General features: G+C 35.7%; 1 protein-coding gene and 1 non-coding gene across 2 annotated transcripts; both read left to right on the forward strand.

The window, feature by feature from the left end:
- The first annotated feature begins 5,147 nt into the window (after positions 1-5,147).
- LOC122445627 lies at positions 5,148-5,256 on the forward strand. Its single transcript, XR_006270594.1, has one exon. It is a non-coding gene; the product is annotated as a U6 spliceosomal RNA (small nuclear RNA).
- Positions 5,257-6,189: 933 nt separating this feature from the next.
- Positions 6,190-22,106, forward strand: UTS2B (urotensin 2B). Its single transcript, XM_043474107.1, has 5 exons — positions 6,190-6,327; positions 11,209-11,307; positions 12,487-12,524; positions 13,714-13,807; positions 20,786-22,106. Exons 1-5 carry the CDS (start codon positions 6,225-6,227, stop codon positions 20,809-20,811), a joined length of 360 nt encoding a protein of 119 aa, XP_043330042.1. The 5' UTR covers positions 6,190-6,224; the 3' UTR covers positions 20,812-22,106.
- The last annotated feature ends 710 nt before the right edge of the window (positions 22,107-22,816 follow it).

The following is a 22,816-nucleotide window of genomic DNA, read 5'->3' on the forward strand; positions in this document are numbered from 1 at the left end:
GATCTCCTTGCAGTCCAAGGGACTCTCAAGAGTCTTCTCCAACACCACAGTTCAAAAGCATCAATTCTTCGGTCCTCAGTTTTCTTTACAGTCCAACTCTCACATCCATACATGAATACTGGAAAAACCATAGCCTTGACTAGACGGACATTTGTTGACAAAGTAATGTCTCTGCTTTTTAATATGCTGTCTAGGTTGGTCATAACTTTCCTTCCAAGGAGTAAGCGTCTTTTAATTTCATGGCTGCAGTCACCATCTGCAGTGATTTTGGAGCCCAGAAAAATAAAGTCAGCCACTGTTTCCACTGTTTCCCCGTCTATTTGCCATGAAGTGATGGGACCGGATGCCATGATCTTAGTTTTCTGAATGTTGAGCTTTAAGCCAACTTTTTCACTCTCTTCTTTCACCTTCATCAAGAGGCTCTTTAGTTCTTCTTCTGCCATAAGGATGGTGTCATCTGCATATCTGAGGTTATTGATATTTTTCCCGGCAATCTTGATTCCAACTTGTGCTTCCTCCAGCCCAGTGTTTCTCATGATGCATGTAAGTTAAATAAGCAGGGTGGCAATATACAGCCTTGGCGTACTCCTTTCCCTGTTTGGAACCAGTCTGTTGTTCCATGTCCAGTTCTAACTGTTGCTTCCTGACCTGCATACAGATTTCTCAAGAGGCAGGTCAGATGGTTGGGTATTCCCATCTCTTTAAGGATTTTCCACAGTTAAATGTCATTTAACACACAAAAATCAATGTAATACAACATGTCAGTAGAATAAAGAATAAAACCACATGACCACAATAGATGAGAAAAACCACAGTGGATGAGAGAAAAATTTGACAAAATCCAACACTCTTTTATAGTAGCAACACTCAACAAACTAGGAGTTGAAGGGAATTTCTTCAGCCTGGTGAAGGGCATCTACAAAAAGTCCAGAACTAATACCAAACTTAAAGGTGAAAGACTGAAAGCTTTTCCACCTAATATCAGAACAAGGCAAATCTATTCTCACCACTTCTATTCAACATTGTACTAAAGATTATAGCCAGAAAATTGGTGGGGAAAGTAAATAAAGTCACCTAGATTGGAAAGGATAGAGTACAACCATAGTTGTGGATAATATGACCTTCTAATTAGAAACTCTGCAGAAATCTACAAAGCAAACAAGCAAATAAAAATGTCAGGGCTAATAAGTGAGGTCAGCAAGTTTGCAAGAAATAAGACCATCAATTATATTTTATACACTGGCAATGAACAGTGCAAATATTGAGTTAAAAAAATAATTCCATTTATTATATCAACAAAAAGCTATGTAGCAGTAAATTCAGCAAAATTACTGTAATACTTGTTCACTGAAAACTACAAGACAGCTTTGGAAGTAATAAAATACATAAATAGTTAGATATCCTGGATTTATGGATTGAAAGACTTGGCGGTGATATTTCCCAAATTGATCCTACAAATTCAAGACCATTCCTGTCAAAATCCCAGTTGCTTTTTTTTTTTTCACAGATATTGACAAGCTAATCCAAAAATTTATATAGAAGTACAAGTGATACAGAATAAATGAAAATGTTGGAAGTCTCACACTCCCTGATTTCACAGCTTACTACAAAGCTACATTAATCAAGACAATATGGTATTAACAAAAAGACAATTGAATAATGAAATAATATTGAGAATCTGGAAATAAAGCCACATATCTATAGTCAACTGAGGGTAAAAGAGGAGAGTGAAAAAGCTGGCTTAAAACTCAACATTCAAGAAACTAAGATCATGGCATCCAGTCCCATCACTTCATGGCAAATAGACAAGGAAAAGTGGAAGCAGTGACAGATTTTATATTCTTGGGCTCCAAAATCACTATGAATGGTGACTGCCACCGTGAAATTAAAAGACACTTGCTCCTTGGTAGAAAAGCTGTGACAAACATAGACAGCATATTAAAAAGCAGAGACACCACTTTGCCAACAAAGGGTCATATAGTCAAAACAATGGTTTTTCCAGTAGTCATGTATGGATGTGAGAGTTGGACCATACAGAAGGCTGGGTCCTGAAGAATTGATGCTTTTGAACTGTGGTGTTGGAGAAGACTCTTGAGAGTCCCTTGGATGGCAAGGAGATCAAACCAGTCCATCCTAGAGGAAATCAGTCCTGAACATTCACTTGGAAGGACTGATGTTGAAGCTGAAGCTCCAATACTTTGACCGCCTGATGTGAAGAGCCAACTCTTTGAAAAAGACCCTGATGCTGTGAAAGATTGAAGGCAAAAGGAGAAGAAGGCAGCAGAGAATGAGATGTTTAGATAATATCACCAACTCAATGGACATGAGTTCGAGTAAACTTTGGGAGATAGTGAAAGACAAGGAAGCTTGGCATGCTGCAGTCCATGAGGTCACAAAGAGTGAGACACAGCTTGGTGATCTGAACAACAGTAACGTAGTCAATTGATACAGACACGATGCTGAGATCATTCAATGGGGAAATTTCCACAAATGCTGCTGGGACAACTAAACGTCCACTTGTAAAAGAATAAGCTGGACCCCTTCCTCACATCATATGCAAAACTTAATACAAAATGGGTCAAATGCCTACATTTTAGAGCCAGAACTACAAAACTCAAAAAAAAAAAAAAAAAAAGGCCCCATGACTTTATATTAGGCAATGGTTTCTTAGATACAATACTCAAAACACAAAATGACAGGAAAAAAAAAGAGATAAGTTGGACTTTATCCAAATAAAAACTTTTGTGCTTCAAAGGACACTATCAACAAAGTGAAAAGACAGTTGACAGAATATAAACTAAGATCATGGCATCTGGTCCCATCATTTCATGGCAAATAGATGGAGAAACAGTGGAAGCAGTGTCAGACTATTTTTTGGGGCTCCAAAATCACTGCAGATGGTGACTGCAGCCATGAAATTAAAAGACGCTTACTCCTTGGATGGATAGTTATGACCAACCTAGACAACATATTAAAAAGCAGAGACAATACTTTGCCAAAAAAGGTCCATCTAGTCAAGTCTATGGTTTTTCCAGTAGTCATGTATGGATGTGAGATTTGGACTATAAAGAAAGCTGAGTGCCGAAAAATTGATGCTTTTGAACTGTGGTGTTGGAGAAGACTCTCGAGAGTCCCTTGGACTTCAAGGAGATCCAACCAGTCCATCCTAAAGGAGATCAGTCCTGGGTGTTCATTGGAAGGACTGATGTTGAAGCTGAAGCTCCAATACTTTGGCCACCTGATGCGAAGAACTGACTCATTGGAAAAGACCCTGATGCTGGGAGGGATTGGGGGCAGGAGGAGAAGGGGATGACAGAGGATGAGATGGCTGGATGGCATCACCAACTCAATGGACATGAGTTTGAGTAAACTCCAGGAGTTGGTGATGGACAGGGAGGCCTGGTGTGCTGTGATTCATGGGGTTACAAAGAGTCAGACATGACTGAGCGACTGAACTGAACTGAAAGTAAGTTTGCAAATCATACATCTGATAAGGCACTAGTATCTGGAATTTGAAGAAGCCTCCCAACTTAATAATAAAAAGAGAAAAAACTCAATTTAAAAAAATTTTCAAGGTATTTGGACAGATATTTCTATTTAATCTTGACAAATAAAGGCCATTCGGAATTCTTAAAAAAATCTATGTACTGACGTCAGAATTCCAGAGTCTCTGCTTTTGCCTTCTTTCTCCTGCCTGCTGCTTTTATTCACTAATTTAACTGATGTGTCAGGAATTTTACCAAGAACTAACAGGGTCAGAAAGAGGTCAGAATGAAATTGTTCAATTTTTCTACTTACTGGAAAATAAGTCCAAGAGTTTAATAGAGTCAAAAAGTGATTATTCAAGTGTGTTAGAGTCACCATATGGACCCTGACTGTTTGCTCTTTTCCTGTTGCTCATGAGAAACAGATAAAATATATGTGACTCTTAAAGCTATCTATAAATTATAACTTGAAAATGTCTTCACTGAAAAAAATGTTATTTATCTGCTGTAATTGAAATACAGATTAAGTGACTAAAAAAACTTGTCTTCAAAATGTGAAGTGAAAGTGTTGTAAGTTTCTTAAAATTGCATGTGTGCATGCTCAGTCACTTCAGTTGTGTCCGACTCTTTGTGACCCCATGGACTGTAACCCCCAGGGTCCTCTATCCATGAGATTCTTCAGGCAATAATACTGGAGTGAGTTGCCATTTCCTCCTCTAGGGAATCTTCCCAACCCAAGCATCGAACCCTTATCTCCTGTGTCTCCTACATTGCAGGTGGATTCTTTAACCACTAGGTTACCTGGGAAGCCTCTCTTAAAGATCAGGTCTCTGTTATTGGAACAATCTGTTTTTCCCTATTTATGGACAAGAGACAACTTGGGTTAAGAATGTGACTTTGCAGTTGGATAGATCTAGGTTTCACTTTTAGTTCCACAACTTTCTCCCTTTGCCAATAAAGGTGAAATGTTACAACAATTATATAATTATTGAGGGATTGAGGTGGGAATTAAATAAGATACAGTAATGTGAAGTGCTTAGAACAGGAGCTGACATGGGATGACTGCTCACTGAATGGCAACAATAACGTCAGTATATAATATTACTGTGTCTACTAATGGCAGGCCTCCCTGGTGACCCAGCAGTAACGAATCTGCCTGCAATGCAGGAGACCCGTGTTCAATCCCTAGGTCAAGAAGATCCCCTGGGGGAGGACATGGCAACCCATTAGGGTACTCTTGCCTAGAGAATCACGTGGACAGAGGAGCCTGGCAGGCTGCAGACCATAGGGTCGCACAGAGTCAGACAACTGAAGCGACTAATGGTTCCAGGAACAAACATGCTAATTTCATTTATCTAACACAGTCAATAGTGAAAACTTGTTTTTCTTTGAACAATTAATTTGGCTATACACTCATGTGAAGAATTCAGTAAAATAATTTGATTGTTAGGGAGAGAGGATTGAATGATTTAATGAAAGGTCTTTGTAAGTTTTTTTCCCAAAGAGAATGGGTGGTCGTGAATAAGGAACTTATTTGTCATTAAATTGCCAACATCAACTAAAACATAACAGAAGAAAAGGTTCAGAAAGTTGTATCAGATATCCTGAAAAAGCCTTTGTGGAAAGAAACATAACATAATGTTGTTTAAAAAGAAGTCATCAGTGCTCGCTTCGGCAGCACATATACTAAAAAATTGGAACGATACAGAGAAGATTAGCATGGCCCCTGCGCAAGGATGACACGCAAATTCGTGAAAAAAAAAAAAAAAGTCATCAGTACCTAACCTTATCTGAGAAGACAAGTCAATTATTTAGCCTCTTATTAGAAGGCAAACCCTGTGAGAATAGGGTTCCTTGTTTTGTATAACAGAATTAAAGAAAAAAATTCAGAATAACCTTATTTACATTTAAAAACATTTTTTTTTTAAATTAGGGAACCATGAGCTGAACTTGTCTCTAATACAGTTTTAGAGCAAATACATCTTAAGTCTCTTGTGAGAAAAAGTGAATGCCAAGACCAGAGGTCACTACTGCATCTTCAGTCGTAAAATTGCAACTATAGATATACCAAAAGACTTTTACTTAAAAAGAAAAGTACAATTAAAGCAAGTATTAAAGAGAGTAATTGATGGGACATCTGCCAACTTTGAATTAATTAGATTCAGCCTTAATTTTTTAAAGTGTTGGCTGCAGCAAAATGATAGAGTAAGACATTAATGTTCCCATTATGATTCACTTCAAATTTGAACTCTTCCCAGCTCAAATCTGTTTGGTTGGTTAAAAATGAAGTGATGGTTGCAAATAACAACAGTAGCCGGAAAACTATACCCAGTTCTAAATTAGCCAGATGAAAGGCATTGTTCCCATTTCATTGTTATGAAAATCTAACTGACAGGTTCTCTAGTCTTAGTTTTAGCTTTATGAGGTGCATGTGTCTGACCACGTGTGCATGAGCAGGAACGCCTGCTTTTAGTGAAATGGGCAGATATGAGATATATTGATTGGGTTCTTCCTGCCATTGAATGAGTAGAAAACCTGTCACTTCTCCAAGTAGTGAATCATGTTGACAGAGAGCAATACATTTTATAAGGTTTTTTTTTTTTCTTTGTTCAGATCATTTGTAGTTGAAGCACATTTGCCACCTTTTAAAAGTGATCTCTGCAGCATTCCAGAGCCATTGAAATATTCGTCTTGACCTGGATAGTCAGTTTCTCTGCTAGCGCACAGAAGATTTTTAACATGAACGTGATTCTATCAACCACTCTTTGTTTTGGACTCCTAACTTTGTTATCTGTAATGATCTTTTTAGAATCGGTGCATGGGCTGCCATATTTTATTCAAGGTATGTACACATGAATGCAAAATCCTACAGGTGGGTAAATAATCCTTTTTCTCTTATTTGCATTGCTTTGATTTTTCTATCATTATGGCAATAATGTTTTAAACATCAATATAATTTAATCTTCAGACAACCCTTTAGTAGTTGCTGTTTTAAATTAAATGTAATCTGTGATGCTGTTCTCAAGTTAATTAATTTTAACTGACACTGTACTAAATTAATTTCAACTGCACTTGAAATTGCATTTGAAAGGGAAATCTCTTATTTCTATTCTATTAACAAAGACGGGGATGTATAAATAGTAATACAGTGCAATGCACATTTCAAAAGTAGATCTTCAGGAAAAAATAAAAGAGTTTCATCCAGTGAGATTATTAGTAAATTACTTATAAAAGGAGAATGACTCCGAGAACATATCAAGACAACATTTTTATGTGCAGAGACCTAGGGAGAATGATACACTGGGAAATTTATATAGTACTTTCAGGAGGAGGATGTTAACACCCACATAATTCATTGACTGTAATCAGATTTCTAAATACTTAGGGTACTTATATTAAATGAAATAATGTAATTTTTGACATCTACAAATACCATGATAAATTTAGAGAAAATAAGTTTCTATTCTGGTCATATTGGAACTTGATCTTTTAAAAAAAATTTTCATTGCATTCTGTAGTGGAAATAGCTTTTAATCTGGGAATCAGTGGAGTTAGATTTAATGCTGATTTACTAGGCAAACAACCTAATCTCACTGAAACTTTTATATATGTCTTTACCTTTTAAAAATAATAACTTAAAAATAGTGCTGTTTAATATCTTGTCCAATTTGAATCAATCATCTAACTGACCTCTTTGTCAGGAAGAGGGAGACAGACAGCCTTTGCTTTTGTCTTTCTTAGGCAAACCAAGACAGAATTTAATAAATTTTGTTTACATGACTCTGGGTTGAGAAAAGGGATTAAGTTTCCTCTTTCAGATCTAATCCAACTTTACTAGACCGTTTTGCCTCAAATGTGGTTTTAAAAGTCAATGAAAATTAGAACAGTTCTTTTGATAGTGGAAATAAAATTGCATAAACCCTTGTTATTTATTTATCGGGATTTTCCCTTTGAAAAACAAATACAAGCCTGGGACCTAACTGCAAGACCTAAATACAAGCTTGGGGATGAAAATCTGGATTTTATTTTAGGCACTCACATTTTGTCTTTGGCCAGCCAAAATCATTGTACTTGGTAGGCCTTCATTGCTTTTCCTATGAAATAATGGGATTTTTAATGTTCTTAACAGCATAAATGTGTGAGGAAGGAAACATCTGGCCATTCACAGAAGACTCTGCAAAATGAGGATGTTAGTGGTAACTGTATTATAACTTCTGATATCATGTATATGAAATACAGAAAAATCCAACTCAAACTTTTTACTAGATTACAAATAGATAACATCTCTGAAACCAGAATACCACACACTGATGTCAATATATCATTGGCAACATATAGGAAAGGTTTCTCTCTGGGACCCCTTGATCTCAGTTTCACTATATGTAAATAGAGAAGACAAGTTATTGGGAAGTTTATTTTCTAATCTAAATTGTCCAGGATTAGAGTAAACTTCTCACCATTTTTCAAAGCAACTAAATGTTTGACTTATTTTAGTCTTTTAACACACTGTTTTCAAATAAGCATTTGTCCACTGATAGACCAAAGGTGGAGTATCATCCTCTCTGTGTTAGATGCCACCCAAGACCAAGAACACAATCTTCCAGCTTTCCTATGGTTTTGGGGTCACATGAAAGGTGCCTCATAAGCCTGAAACTGGGCAAATTGCCTACCGTGAAATGAACAGCTGTGAATATCATGACTAGAAAGACTATTTAAAAATTTTTTGGTATATTATCATTTGAGGATGTTCCAGGTTTCTTTCTGGCAAAATTTCTTATCTATACCCCATAAAAAGCATCACATTCAAATGACAAGCAAGGACACAACTGCATCTTTTAAGCTTCAGTGTCTCAGGTGGTCATGAGTCTTTTTTTTCCTTGTATATTGCAAAAGTAATCACTCATTTCTGAGTAACTTTGCCATCCTTTCTGGTAAAGGGACATTGGCACTTGGGTAGTTTTTTTTATTCAAACAGTTTCTTTATCAACACTAACTTTTAATTCAAAGACAGAAATATTAAAAGTACATGCATCTTTTCTTTTAAAGCTGTATCTGTTTTAAGACTAAAAATAAAAATGAGAAAAAATATTTATTTTCTATTATTTTTCTTATCTTTCTAATGTCTTAATTAGAAAAAAAAATTTTTTTAAATTTCTTAAAAAAAAACTTTTCCTCAGAGTTTCCTTTAAAAGGTGGTTTTCTTAAAAGGTAGTGACAAGAATTTCTGAGGACAGTGTGTAGTCACTGGAAACCAAATGGGTAAAGAATGGTAAATACATTAATTTTCTCTTTTGAAAATGTTCCACTTAAACACACAGAGAAAGGGACTGTAAATTAAGCCAACAAAAGGTTCAGAAGGTAACATTTTCTAATTACCTTCCTCCTAGTTTTATAAATTCCCTAAATTGAAGGCAATGAATCTGTTTCTTTTATCACAGTTCTCTTTCTAAAACAAATAATCATTATCACCTGGCTTCACAGTGTCCCTCATTTTTTCAATGAAAGCATTTTAAAGATTATAGTTTAACATTTTAATGAATAGATGTAATAAAAATTGCTATACTATTGCATAGTCATATCTTTTTCTTAAACTAAATTATTCCTGAGGGTCTTTGTTTAATTGATGTTAAGCAAAAGTTCCATTGATAGTCTATTATTTTAACTACTCAAAGAAAAAAGAACCCCAGAATTTCACAAATAATTTCTATGCCTATGAAGTAATGGAAATTGAGGAACTTTAAAACTGAGGAAATTGAGCAACAATAAATGTGATTGTCAATGTAGAAACTTTGATGATGCCACCTACCCCAGGTCATTTATTGTCTTTCTAAGCAAATTGTTTGTTCCTTTAGTTAGCCATTTAGTTATCTGAGTTCATTAATTGACATTTTGGAGACACAGGGAATAGGAGACAATTTAAAGGAAGAGCCTAGTTAAATTATGAGCCATTTCTCTAACTGAAGCCTCAATATTCCCACTTTTAAATTTTAAGCTCACTAATCTATCTTTTGTCCACACAATATCAGTTATTATGACTGAACTGGAACAGGATCTTATGGTCCTTGCCCCCTAACCCCCTTGCCCATGTCCTCAGACTTCCTTTTTTTTGTGGAAAAACTTTAGACAAAGAATAAGTTGAATCGGAGAACTAAGAAATGAAGAAACAAAGGGAAACAGTCAAAGGAAGCCCAGTAACAATAATGTAGTCTTTGAGCATAATCAAGGACCTTTAGTTCCTCCTCAAAGGCCATAGATAATATTCTGAGCCATATCCTGTGAGCTGTCTTATAGATACTGAAACATCAGGTGGAGAAATTAACCACCTGCCGACCAGACTGTAGTCATGACATAAGCAGCCACAATTCTGAGAACTGGCCTCAAAGAAATTGAAACAAACTGACACTGGAACTGAAGATTAGCAGTACCTAAAATAAGCAAGATTACACTGGTCAGACCACTGAAGACCAATTTCAAGATGACTGTCAGAGCTGACATGTTTATGCATGTAGCCCCCTCCCTCAGCCTATAAAAGCTCTTGCCCCCTGACAATTAGGGGGCAGTCAGACATTGGACAGTTCTCTGCCCTCCACAACCCTCCTGGCTGCTGGCATCCAAAATAAAGCAAACTTTCCTTTCCACTAAGCTGGCCTCTTTGAATGGCTTTTGAGTGGCAGCAGCTGGACCTGGGTTTGGTAACATGAGGAGAAAAAGAGGGAAGAATGATCCTATAGAAATTATATGACAAAGGTTTGATTATTTTAGGCCACCTTACAAAGTTCATTTTGTTTATAAGACACTAATTATTATTTTAATTGCATTACAATCCTGTTGAATCTTCATTTTTTATAGCTTGAATAAAGTCTATTGTCCTAATTTCTACCCCAGAATCAAAATATTTAGGAAAATTTGGTTGATTTTTTCTGTTTTTAGAGTGCTGAGAGAGTGGGCTGGGAGGTAAATGGACAAAGATCTAAAGCTATGAACACAGAGAAACTAGGCACCATCTGACCACTTCCACAAGGTTGCCTTGGATGGTTCAAGGCAATTCCCAGAACACAAAATAGCTCATATTTATATGTGTATAAAATCTCAAAGTCAAATTTTACATTTTTATCTTAAAAACAACTTTTAATTTATATTTTTTATGTTAAACACAATAGTAGAAAAAATTTTTAAAATACAGATGAAAAAACAAAGTACAGCTTACTATAATTCTACTAAAGCAGAAATAATTACAGGTAAATTTTAGACTGTAAACTTCCAGGTATATTCTCCATCTTTGCTTCCTTCTCTTTCTCACAATCTCTCTTTGAGGGTTCATATACATTCAATGATTTTTAAAACAGTTTGTCTTTATTTATTACACATCTCCCTCTATACACATTTTATTGGCAAGTATACACACTTTCCAGGTTGTGCAGTGGTAAGGAATCTGCCTGTCAATGCAGGAGATGCAAGAGACTCAGGTACTATCCATGGGTCAGGAAGATCACCTGGAGGAGGAAATGACAACCCACTCCATTATTCTTCCCTGGAAAATTCTGTGGACAGAGGGGCCTAGCGGGTTACACTATAGTCCGTGGCATCGCAAAGAGTCGGACATGATTGAGCAACTGAGGACACATATGCATTAATAGTTACCTGTAAAATCTATTTAATCAGAAACACATTCAAGTGACACAGATTGAAAAGAGCTTTCACTTCACTGAGGTAATTATTACAGGAAATGAATTGCTTCCAGAAAAAGAAGATACAGATGGTGAAGAACTATTGCGGGCTCTACTGAACAAAAATTTTGGCTTCCAAAGACCTTCCAACATTGGTGAGTTAAGAATAAAGTCAAACATTATTTATTCCATCTTCTGACCTGTTTTCTCTACATGTTAATTTATATTAAAGAAAGTAATAATTACTAATTTAAAGCTGCACTGAAGGCTTAAGTGTCTGTTATTTCATATTCATGCTAAAAGCAATGGCATTAATAAAAAACATTAAAATCTTATTTTGTTCAATTACAGTATTCTAATCGGGTTAGTAACTGTCGAGTTACAAAACAGTTATCCTTATTTATATTTTTCCCTCTCATCTGTGTCACTCCCCACAGGTACAGTTAGTATTTTCTTTTACTAAATGCTTCCAGGGTATTATTAAATCTTTTGAAATAGGTTTCCACTAGAAATATCTCAAGTTATCTGTGGTTTTGTGGCACTTTTTTTGCAATCAGATTCTTAGAATTTGGGAAATGACTGGAGAAGAAACCATTGAGAAATTTAGGCTCCACCAAGCTTTTCTTTTCTTTGAGGTACAGGATAATCTGATTTACAATTATGCATCAGATTGGTCTCCAAGAAATGATAGATACTGTCAGAAATTTAGCAAGTCTAACCTGAGAGACAGTGTGACAATATGATAATGTACTGCTCTCTCGGAAAACATCTCTTCTAAAAAAATGTCTATTCATGGGACAGGGTACTGGTTAAAACAATACCTTAATAAATACTTAAAAATACAGGATTTAAAAATTAGAAATAAGATGCTTCATTGAGGAAAATGGACATGATTATAAAAAGAAAAATCTGTACTCAAATTGTAAAACCCAGAGAGATTACTATTAGTATTTTGGGAAATTTCCTTCTTGATTAAATTTTACAGATAAGATTTGTGGCCTACTGTTTTTTTTTTCACTTAATATTTTTTCATGAGAATGTCCCCATGCCAGTGTAAAAATTTACTTCAAAAGGGTAGTCCTGATTAGAACTATGAAAAGTCTCTATTTAAGAAAACTCCATATTTATGATAGAAATTAGATGCTTGCTCATTATATTACTGATTATATTTCAACATTACAGGCACTGAAAAAATGTTTGGGCTTTATATTGGAGATACATGGATGATTTCAAATCATACCAAAAAAATACCTTATCTTTCTGAATGTGTGACCTGAAGTGAATTAAATATTACTTGCAATGTACATTTTTCATATGACAAATGTGTCTTGCAGATATAGAACTGGCTAACAAGTTGGAGGAACTTAACCAGGTGAGAATGTGAAACACATGAAATCTCAATTTTCATAATTATTATAAGACAATTTCTTTTGAAACAGTAGTTTTTAAAATTATTAATACTATATTTTAAAAAAAATACTATATTTAAAAAAGGAAAACAAGACAAAACTATAACTGAAGTGATCATGGGATAAAATGTCTAGAAATCTGGATTTTAGATCCAGCTCTCCAATTACCTAGGAGACCATGGAAGAATTAAAATTCTCTGAATCTAAATCTCCTTATCTATAAAATAGGAGGCTATAATTAGATTGGTGGTTTTCAAAAGCTATTATTACTTTTCAAAGTGGAAATATTTTTTTCCAAACAAAATTGTATGTGGTCCCAGTAAATGAAATATAAAAGTGGAGCTGTTCTCCTTGAAGCAGCTAGTTTGGGAGGAAAGGAAGTGAAGTGCTGCATCCTTGACCTATCTTTGGCCTCGGGACAGGGAACCCCTTGGCAACCTTATCCCCCAACTTCTCTCTATGAGGAAAATTGGAAAATCATTGCATTAGATTATTTCTTAACTCTTTCAAACACAACTGTATGCAAATTCATTATCATATAAAGCATGTGGCTGTGACAGAAGTATGCCCCATCAATTATTAGCAGCTAGGATATGGATACATGCAGTAGCTCAAGTTGAATTCTGTTTTGATAGAGCTAGATCTCCAGGGTTTAGGCAATCAGTGATCTTGCTAAAGATCAACTTGGCTTACGCTCTGGATGGAAACCTTCAGGTCTCAAAATACTTCTCCTTTCCCACTAGGAAGGACAAATATTTCAGGAAATTTGAACATACACATAAGTCTTCGAAACTCCTTGAAAAGGACTGGTCATTTTGGGTGACATCAAATCAGTTCCAGCTACACAGGCTGTGTTTACAGGCTTCCCATTAATGAACACTGAGACTTGACTTCCTTCACCATAAACCTGTTTGTTCCTGATTGTCTGTTGAGTCATGGACCTTTCCCAGCCAGTTACTAAATGCAAGTTTCCTTTTATTTTTCTGTTTAATTATTTTTATTTTTTTATTACTCATTTCTTTTTCTGTTGCTCTTTCCTCCTTCCTTTTGTCCATCTTTCCTTTGTCCTCCTTTTCTTGCTCTTTCTTCTTTCATAGAAAATGGTATTGCTGTTATTAAAGACTAATAATTTTCATATTTGATTTTTAACAGCTGGAAAAGCTGAAAGATCAGCTCATGGAAGCGAAGGATGCTGAGATGTCTTATGCGATAGATGGTCTATCTTCTTCCCATCCTAATAAGCGAGGTAAGTTTTCCCTTCAAAGTCTTAACATTGAATTCTAAGATTACTTTTGCAAGTATTTCTGAGAGGAAGAAATTAAGTTGACACTTCTTTATCTTATGTTGATGATCAGATCAAAGTTCATATTTAAAAAAAAAAATTCCAATGAAGGCTTCCCCAATGGCTCAGATGATAAAGAATCTGCCTGCAATGTGGGAGATCGGGTTTCAATCCCTGGATTGGGAAGATCCCTTGGAGAAGGGAATGGCTACCCACTCCAGTATTCTTACCTGGAGAATTCCATGGACAGAGGAGCCTGGTGGGCTACAGTCCTTGTGATCTCAGAGTAGGACATGACTGAGTGACTGAACACACAGACATTCAAATGAAGGCATTAAATGTCTGTGAACTCTGTCACATATACAACATGGTTAGCAAGGTCATATGTTCCAGATTTAAGTAAAATTAGACTTTCATGGTTTAAAACTGTGTCTCACCCTTGCCATTTTGCTTAAACACTGGACAGTAAGGAGTACTCTCATTGCTATAACACTTAGCCTAGGTTTTGATTCATAATATTTAATTTTAGAGAGATTTGTCTTTTGGATCCCTATAACTTTTTATAACATTCCTGGAAAATTCTTGTGTATTAAAAAATTGAATGTATGTCTCTTTATTCACGTTGTGATATGAGATTTGCTAAGGCATGCCTTATTCATTTTCACTTGAGCCCTTCCTCTCAGGTTTGTCTTTAACTGCTGTAAAAAGCAGTTTTTACAATGGAAGAGGATGAAACAGCATTCTTTAGACACTTAGCATATACTAGACATTTTATATTTTACTATTTCAGGTTGTTATGGTTAAGTATATAGAGTCTATAGTTAGACTGTCTGGGTTTAAATTGTAATATTGATATATCCTACGTGTGTGACCTTGGGCAATAATCTAACTTCCTGTGGCTCATTTTCTTTGCCCCCAAATGCAAATAATAATAATCATCTTTATGGGATTGTTAGGGGGATTTTATAAGTTAATATATGAATGTCACTTAGAACAATATCTGGCATGTAATCAGTATTATGTAAGCCTCACTTTAAAAATTCATATTGATCATTATTACTATAATTATTATTTTATTTTCATCATAATCACCATAAGATAGCTTTTACTATGCCTATATTATAGATGGGAAAATTACATCTCAGAGGGGTTAAATAGCATGCTGAAAATAACCCAATTACTAAGTGATTTAACCAGTGAGCCTGAAGGACATAGATAGAGGATATATTGGAAGGTGGAAGGGAGAGAATCTTCAGGCTTTCTAAGGACTTTAGCTTTTACTAACTGTCATACTGGGTAAGACTGAAGGCAAAATGAGAAAGGGATGGCAGAGGATGAGATGGTTAGTTGACATCACCGACTCCAGGAAATAGTGGAGGATGGAGGAGTCTGGTTGCTTCTCTCAATCCTTATAATCAATTCATAGAATCACAGAGTTGGACACGACTTAGTGGCTGAACAACAATTATCATATGGGAAATCACTAAAATTTGGAGCAAGTGAGTGCTAAGAAATGTTTCAACAGAACCACTTTTGATGTTTAATGGAGAATATACTGCTGCTGCTGCTGCTAAGTCGATTCAGTTGTGTCCAACTCTGTGTGACCCCATAGACGGCAGCCCACCAGGCTCCTCTGTCCCTGCGATTCTCCAGGCAAGAATACTGGAGTGGGTTGCCATTTCCTTCTCCAATGCACGCATGCATGCCAAGCAGCCTACCAGGTTTCTCTGTCCACAGGATTCTCCAGGCAAGAACACTGGAGTGTGTTGCCATTTCCTTCTCCAGAATACACTGCAAAGAGGAGCAAAAATGGAAGCAGAGAGACCTTTAAAGAGGCTAATTTAAGGATCTAGATAATAAATGGTGGTAACTTTAGTTAGGGTGGCAGTAGTGAATTGATAAGAAGGAGTCTGATACCAGATATATTTTGAAAAAGGAAAAAAAAGTCAACAAAATTTGCTCTAAAATTATATATGAGTTGTAGAAAAAAGAGGAAGGTTTGTAAATGACTCCAAGGTTTTGCTCTAAGTGACTAGGGATAAAAGGGCAATTTCTGTTTATTGAGGGCTTCCCTGATGGCTCAGAAGGTAAATAATCTGCCTGCAATGCAGGAAACTCAGGTTTGATCTCTCGGTGGGGAAGATCCCCTGAAGAAGGGAATGGCTACCCACTTCAGTATTCTTACCTGGAGAATTCCATGGACAGAGAGTTGGAGGAGGCAACATGGAGCAAGGGTTTGGTGATGGAAAAGAGTTGGTATAGAGATTTGTTGAATCTTTTCATAGTCAATATGGCCTAGGCTATGATATGTTACAAATTTTAGTCCAAATCTCAGAGACTTAATATAAGGAAATCCATAAAGTTCAATGCACATAGTATTAATGCAAGCCTCTTTTAGTTTGTGGCTGTATCATCTAGATTGTTGCTGTAACTTGACTGCCTCCAAGATTACCAAGATGAAGGAGAGGGATAGAGGCTGCATCTCAGTTCTCAGCTGCCTCCGTTCAGGGACATGCATCATCTCTACTGATCCACTGCCTTTAATTAGTCACTTGAGCTGCCACCAAAATATTGGAAGAACAAGCTAATAAAAGTTAGAAAGCACTTATAAAAGTACATGGGGAATACCGCCTCCACCACAGTCAATCCTTTGATCTTTTCTTAACCACATAGATTATACTCAACTGACTCTCTGTTAAAGACAAGCCCAAATTCCTTTCACTGCTGCACCCCAAACAAAGAACAGGCTCTCCAGGAGATACTAAGCTTTGTCAAATACAATGTGGCTCCACTTCATTCACAGACTTATTAGCTAAAAGGACAAATTCAATAATCAGAATGGGAATAGGGAAAGGATAACAACCATCAATCATCTTATTCATAAAGGAAAAGAACGTGAGACATGAGTGGTAACCTCTAGCAATTCTGAAATCCCACAGGGCAAATATTATATAGGTCTCTTACCCTGGAGATGGAGAAAAGTTTCTTGCTTAGGACCTACTAGTGTGTAGGAGGAGTCCTTTGTCCATTGTGTTGTTTCTCCTTTCTCTACCTTTTCCCAAGCTTTTGCTTTTTTTTTTTTTCATTTTTCAACCCTCAACACAGCTTATGTGCTTTTGGGGGACTGTTCTCTTTGAGACCTGAATGGTTTTCTCAGGCCTCCTCCTACTTTCACAAAATTGGAGGCCCAAGGTTTATTTCATTTTAAAGTGGCAAAGATGTTTTTAGTTCTAGGGTTTATGGTGTCTTTGACAATGATTTCTTTTCCCAATTTAGACAGCCTCTCAACTGTTGCTACATAGTTTTTAAAAAACTATTTTAACTACTTTGTATTCTTACCCCCAACTGAATTGCCTTGAAGAATATACTTTGAAAACTAACACTTAATCTAATTTTTTTGCCCTGAATTCCTTATTTCAATTGATTCTTACCTGACTTCACTCATTTAGAATCATTTTAAATCCCTTTTTATAGTTTTGGTATCTAGAAACAGCTCTTGAAATATTTCAAGGTCTTGTATTTCTGAACTACCTTTGTTTCTTTTTTATTTATTTGTAAAGATTCCATTTTCCCCTAAGCTTACTATTTCTTGTAATACCTGGCTAAGTGAATGCACCAGAAACCTAAAAATACTGCTAGTGTTCTATTTCCTTACCTTTTTCTTCTAGAAGTTCCAGAGGAACACATTCTGAATCTGAACTGTTCTAGATGTCAGTTTTACCACACATTATGCTACTTTGTAAAATGACTCTTCTTGTTTCCAGCCTGTGATATCAATTTCCTTGTCTGCCATTAATCAGTTGCTGAGGCTGTGCCATGATTTAGCTTTCTCTTAGAGTAGCACTCTCCTTCAAGTTATTAAGGTGTATTTTGGGATAAATTAGGCAGACCACATCAACAAAAAAACCTTAAAAATTGGTGTAACCTGGTTTAAGATTTATTTCATGTTTACATGAAGCTTTGTGTACCTTGATTATTTTCCTTCACTCATGTGTCCCTATAGCAGGATAGGAAAGATATGGAGGAAAACACATCCTCACCTTCCAAAATTAGGCACATGTTCTCAATCTAACTTAATGGGATTAGGGGAGCACCCGGGAAATGTCAAGAAACCCAATGAACAGTTGGAGAATCCTATCTCTACTATAGATATTTTGAGCTTGTTATGCCATGTATAACAAAATCTTCCCAGTAGTGATTTGAGTAAACCCCTGAGTATATAAATTTGGAGCTTAGGGAAGTAGCCCAGACTGGAGATCTACCAGCTACCAGACTGGAGATCTATGATAGCTACCTGCATGTCAGTATTGCTTGGTATTGTGATGAGACTCTCTAGGGAATCATTCTGCTGCTGCTGCTGCTGCTAAGTCGCTTCAGTTGTGTCTGACTCTGTGTGACCCCATAGACGGCAGCTCACCAGGCTTCCCCATCCCTGGGATTCTCCAGGGAAGAACACTGGAGTGGGTTGCCATTTCCTTCTCCAATGCATGAAAGTGAAAAGTGAAAGGGAAGTCGCTCAGTTGTGTCCGACTCTTCGTGACCCCATGGACTGCAGCCTACCAGGCTCCTCCGTCTATGGGATTTTCCAGGCAAGAGTACTGGAGTGGGGTGCCATTGCCTTCTCCAAGGGAATCACTCTAGATAGATATAAAACAGAAGACATCCAAGGACAAATGCCAGGCCATACCAAGGTTAGAGACTGGGCAGATAAGAAAGAATTAGCAAAACAGACTGAGAAGGAGCAGCTACTGTTTAGAAAGGCCATAAGGAGAAAAATGCCTCAGATGTCAAACAGAAAAACTGTTTCCAGGAAGACATAGTTTGGCTGCTCCTAAAGCTATGGTAGGTCCAGTAAAATGAGAGCTGAGAATTTCCATCTGAATAGCAATGGGAAGGGTTTTAATTGTTTTGACAAGAATCATTTGATGGACTTTTGGTTAAGGAGAATATGATAAAACAACAGAAATGGCTAACAATAGACAACTCTTTTGAGGAATTTTGTTCTGAAGGGTAGTAAAAATTGAAATATTAATTGGAGTAACTTGGAGGAGTCAAGGAAGCTTTGTGATTGTTTTTAAGCAAGGAGATATTAAAGCATTTATGCATGTAGTAGGAACAAAGTAAATATTTGTGGTGATAAACATATGAATTAGATGCCCAGGTTAGGTGACAGAAACAACCCACATCACATCAGTCATTTTTATTGGGATAACTAGAAACAGTCTACCATGAATAACAATATATGAAGGTGAAATGAACTCAGAGATTCAGCTTAAAGCTAGGATATCTTAAACTTCTGTGAAATAATGTTATTTGTTTAACCATTTAATATATACTTGACAGACACCCGGTAAATCCTTCCTTTCATTAAAGATACAGCTGTCCAACACCAAGCCTCATGCTAAAAACAGGGATTAGAAGAGAGAACCAGATAGATGTCAAGAGACAGAAGAATGCTGGCTAGGGTGTTCCCCCCCCCCCACATAAATGATAAATGATAGATAAGCATTGAGGAGTTGGTTCTACTGGTGATATCATTCATGAAGATTTCCTTCAACTGGGAAGTATATTCCAGTGTACCAGAACTGAGCTGCTCTTGAGGTGCAAGTCTTGAATATGTGTAGATTTATATTTTCCTTCTTGATTGAGATATTCAAAGATATCCAAAGGGACAGAAAGGGACTTTCCAAAATATAAAAAGAATATTGGATTAGAGGGCCAAGCTCCTCAGTTTACTGTCTGAAAATAAATTTCTGCTTTCATAGGATTTGAATGTGTTTTGTTGAAAGAAAACTCTGGCTCTTTTAGGAATGAGAAGTAAACTCTGAGTACTATCGTTAACACTCTGTGTATATGTGGTGATGAGCACTAAGGCCACAGTTTAAAGAGTAAGTGGAGTTAGGGAGAGATACCTGGGCAGGAAGATAGGCTTTTATCATTTATGGCAAAGAGTGTCTTAACTGTTCTATGAGTTTTTCAACTCATTTTTATTGTGCATCCTATTAATCAATAGTGAATCAAAGACCTTTCTCCCCAAGGTCTTCATTTTATAAAACATTTAGTTTGAAGGAAATTAGAGAAATTTTAATTAACTAGATGAAGCTGATGTTAAGTCAGACAATTGATTGAGAACAACCCACAGAAGATTTAAAATCACTCATTCATGCATCTAAAGATTTAAAATGCTGCTTGAATTAGTTTGATTTTTTTCTGAAGAATCACTTTATGATCAGAGTGTGAGACTCAATTTGACAATCAAATTACATAAATATCATATGGTGGTTTGCAAAGGGAAGTTTAAATTCTCTTCCTTCTTTTTCTTCCAGTTGATAGAAGCATATTTATCACTGATTTTGCTTATTTGCTTAGTCCTCTTTGGGACTTAAGTTATGCCAACTCTAAATAGAAAGTGAAAGTTGCTCAGTCGTGTCTGACTCTTTGTGACCCCACGGAATAGTCTATGAAGTTCTCCAGGCCAGAATACTGGAGTGGGTAATCTTCCCAACCCAGGGATCGAACCCAGGTCTCCTACACTGCAGACAGATTCTTCACCAGTTGAGCTACCAGGGAAGCCCCCCTAAAATAGAGGAGTACATCTAGTGGGATGGCCTATTGTATTCTTTGAATTGTATTACATGCATTATAATGTAAAACAGAGCTGTCCACTAGAACTTTCTTTAACAAGGTGACCATTCTCTAACTTGCACTGCCTGTTATGGTCATCTATTGAGCACTTAAAAGTTGGTTAGTATTATAGAGAAGCTGAATCTTCAAAAATTTATTTAATTTTAATTAATTTAAAGATCCATATGAGTCTGACCACCACTAAATATCTGTTTTAGAAAACTTTCTCATACTCAGGCATACTTAAACTATTTTATTTAAGTGTAATATTTTTATCGAAAATCTTTCTAATAAAAAATTGTTTTTTTTTTTTTTTAGCTTGTTTTTGGAAATACTGTGTCTAAAGTTTTTGCTCTGGGTGCAAAAAAGGATAAGAACATTAGAAAAAGTTACATATCTACCTACTCTACTGTTTAAAGATCAAAGCTATTTCAAGCATAAAAAAATAGTGGCAGAATTTATACAGCTGGTTACATGCTTAAAGTTTATGTTGTGAATTGTAGTGACAAATTAGTTGCCCTTGAATGGCATGAACTATCAGAATGACTCTGTAGAGCTAAAGTTGAGAGTTCTGTACCTATTGTATGCTTTCCATAAATTCATTGTCTACATATCATTTGGTTCAGTGATGACTAAGTTGTTGAGCTATCAATTAAAAAATTCAAAAATTGCTTTGGAAAATTAAATTATATTGCCTGAATCTATGTGGAAAATATGTATCTTTGTTCTTTCTCTTTTTTTGTGATTCTGCTGGCTACTATCTCTTTTCTGTTCATTAGGATAATTGTTAATAAGACTCTTAGTACCAAATGAATGTATTACTAGGGAGCAGACGTCTTGTTTATCGGACTCTAGGAAAAAGTAGTACTAGGTGTTTGAGAGAGAGATATTAAGAACATTTTCTTACATAACAATTTGCCTTTGGGCCCCTTAATTCTTATCTCTGCCTTCATCACAGTATCAGAAATTGAGACTTTTAGCATGTCTGTGAGAGACTAGATTCAGTGTGCTAAAAACATCAAACAAAACACAAAAACTCATTGAGTTTTTTTTTTCATTCATTTCTTTCTCACATCTTACCATTAAACTGCTCTTGCTTATGTCTGAACAAACTTATTTAATCAATTCAAGGCTAGGAATCCAACTTCACTTTTATTTGCCACCTGTGGTGACACCGAAACATTGTCAAAGAAAGTTTATAATTAAAAAATATCAGTGGTAGACTATCAATGGCCAGATAGTCTACAGGCATTCCCTTATATCACAGTACGGGGGAAATGTAGTTTATCTACATATGTTAATTGTGTGGTTCTTAACAATAAGACTATCTTATGACTTAGAATGAGCACTATTACTTAAGTGAAAAACAATTTAAAAATTCTTAAGTCAGACCAAGTTGAGTAATATACCTGTAGTGCTTAAATAAACTTGTTAGGAGCCACTTGAATGTACATAAATATATAGTTGCTTAACAATGCCTGAATGTTTCTCACATATTTACACCTGCTGTGAACACAAGCATGATATTATTGTAAACAAAGATAAAATGCCTGTTTTCATCATTTCATGTTTATTAACTTTCACTTAGCTGAATGATATTCAAGCATTTTTAAACTTTAGGGGTAATGTTATTCAAAAAGTTTCTGATACTTTTTCCCTTTAGAGAAAATTATTAATAGTTTTCCTTATAATTTATTATTTTTTTAAATTTGCCTTAAGAAGTTTAATTCCCTAACAATATCTGTAAAGTAAAGGTAGAATTCCTTAGATATTTTTTGTTTTTGTAGTCAGCAATTAACATCCCCCGTGAAAAATTAGTTATGTAATTGACACCAGAATTCAGAAATCCCTATTCACTGCTTCATGAAGCTTCACACAGGAACAAAGAGGAAGAAAAGGTAATCTATTTCTTTGAAACTAGATGAAAAGTCCCTTCAAGCTGGTAACTTTCAATGACATATAGCTGGATTTAGTAATACACAATACATTGTACAAATGGATGAGATGACTTGTCATATTCTTAAGAGAAATTATTATTTAATTTCCTGATATGTTAAACAAATATCTTATTTTAAACTAGAATACCGCTCATGATTTTTCTACTCTATATAAAGTAGTTGTAGAAATTAAAATATGAAATCAAATAGTTACAAGTAGAGAAAGCATTTTTCTTTTTTTCTTCATGTAAATCTGGTGTATATGCTATGAGACAAATGCATTGTACATCAGAACAAAGTGTAAATCAATATATTGTGACTTCTTACTTTAGTTAAAATGGAAGCACAAAAGCATAATTTTGAATTTAAAAATTAAAGAAGATAGGAAATCAATTTGTTTAATCCAACTTTA

Source organism: Cervus canadensis, chromosome 7, assembly GCF_019320065.1.
Source record: "Cervus canadensis isolate Bull #8, Minnesota chromosome 7, ASM1932006v1, whole genome shotgun sequence".
Taxonomy (NCBI): domain Eukaryota; kingdom Metazoa; phylum Chordata; class Mammalia; order Artiodactyla; family Cervidae; genus Cervus; species Cervus canadensis.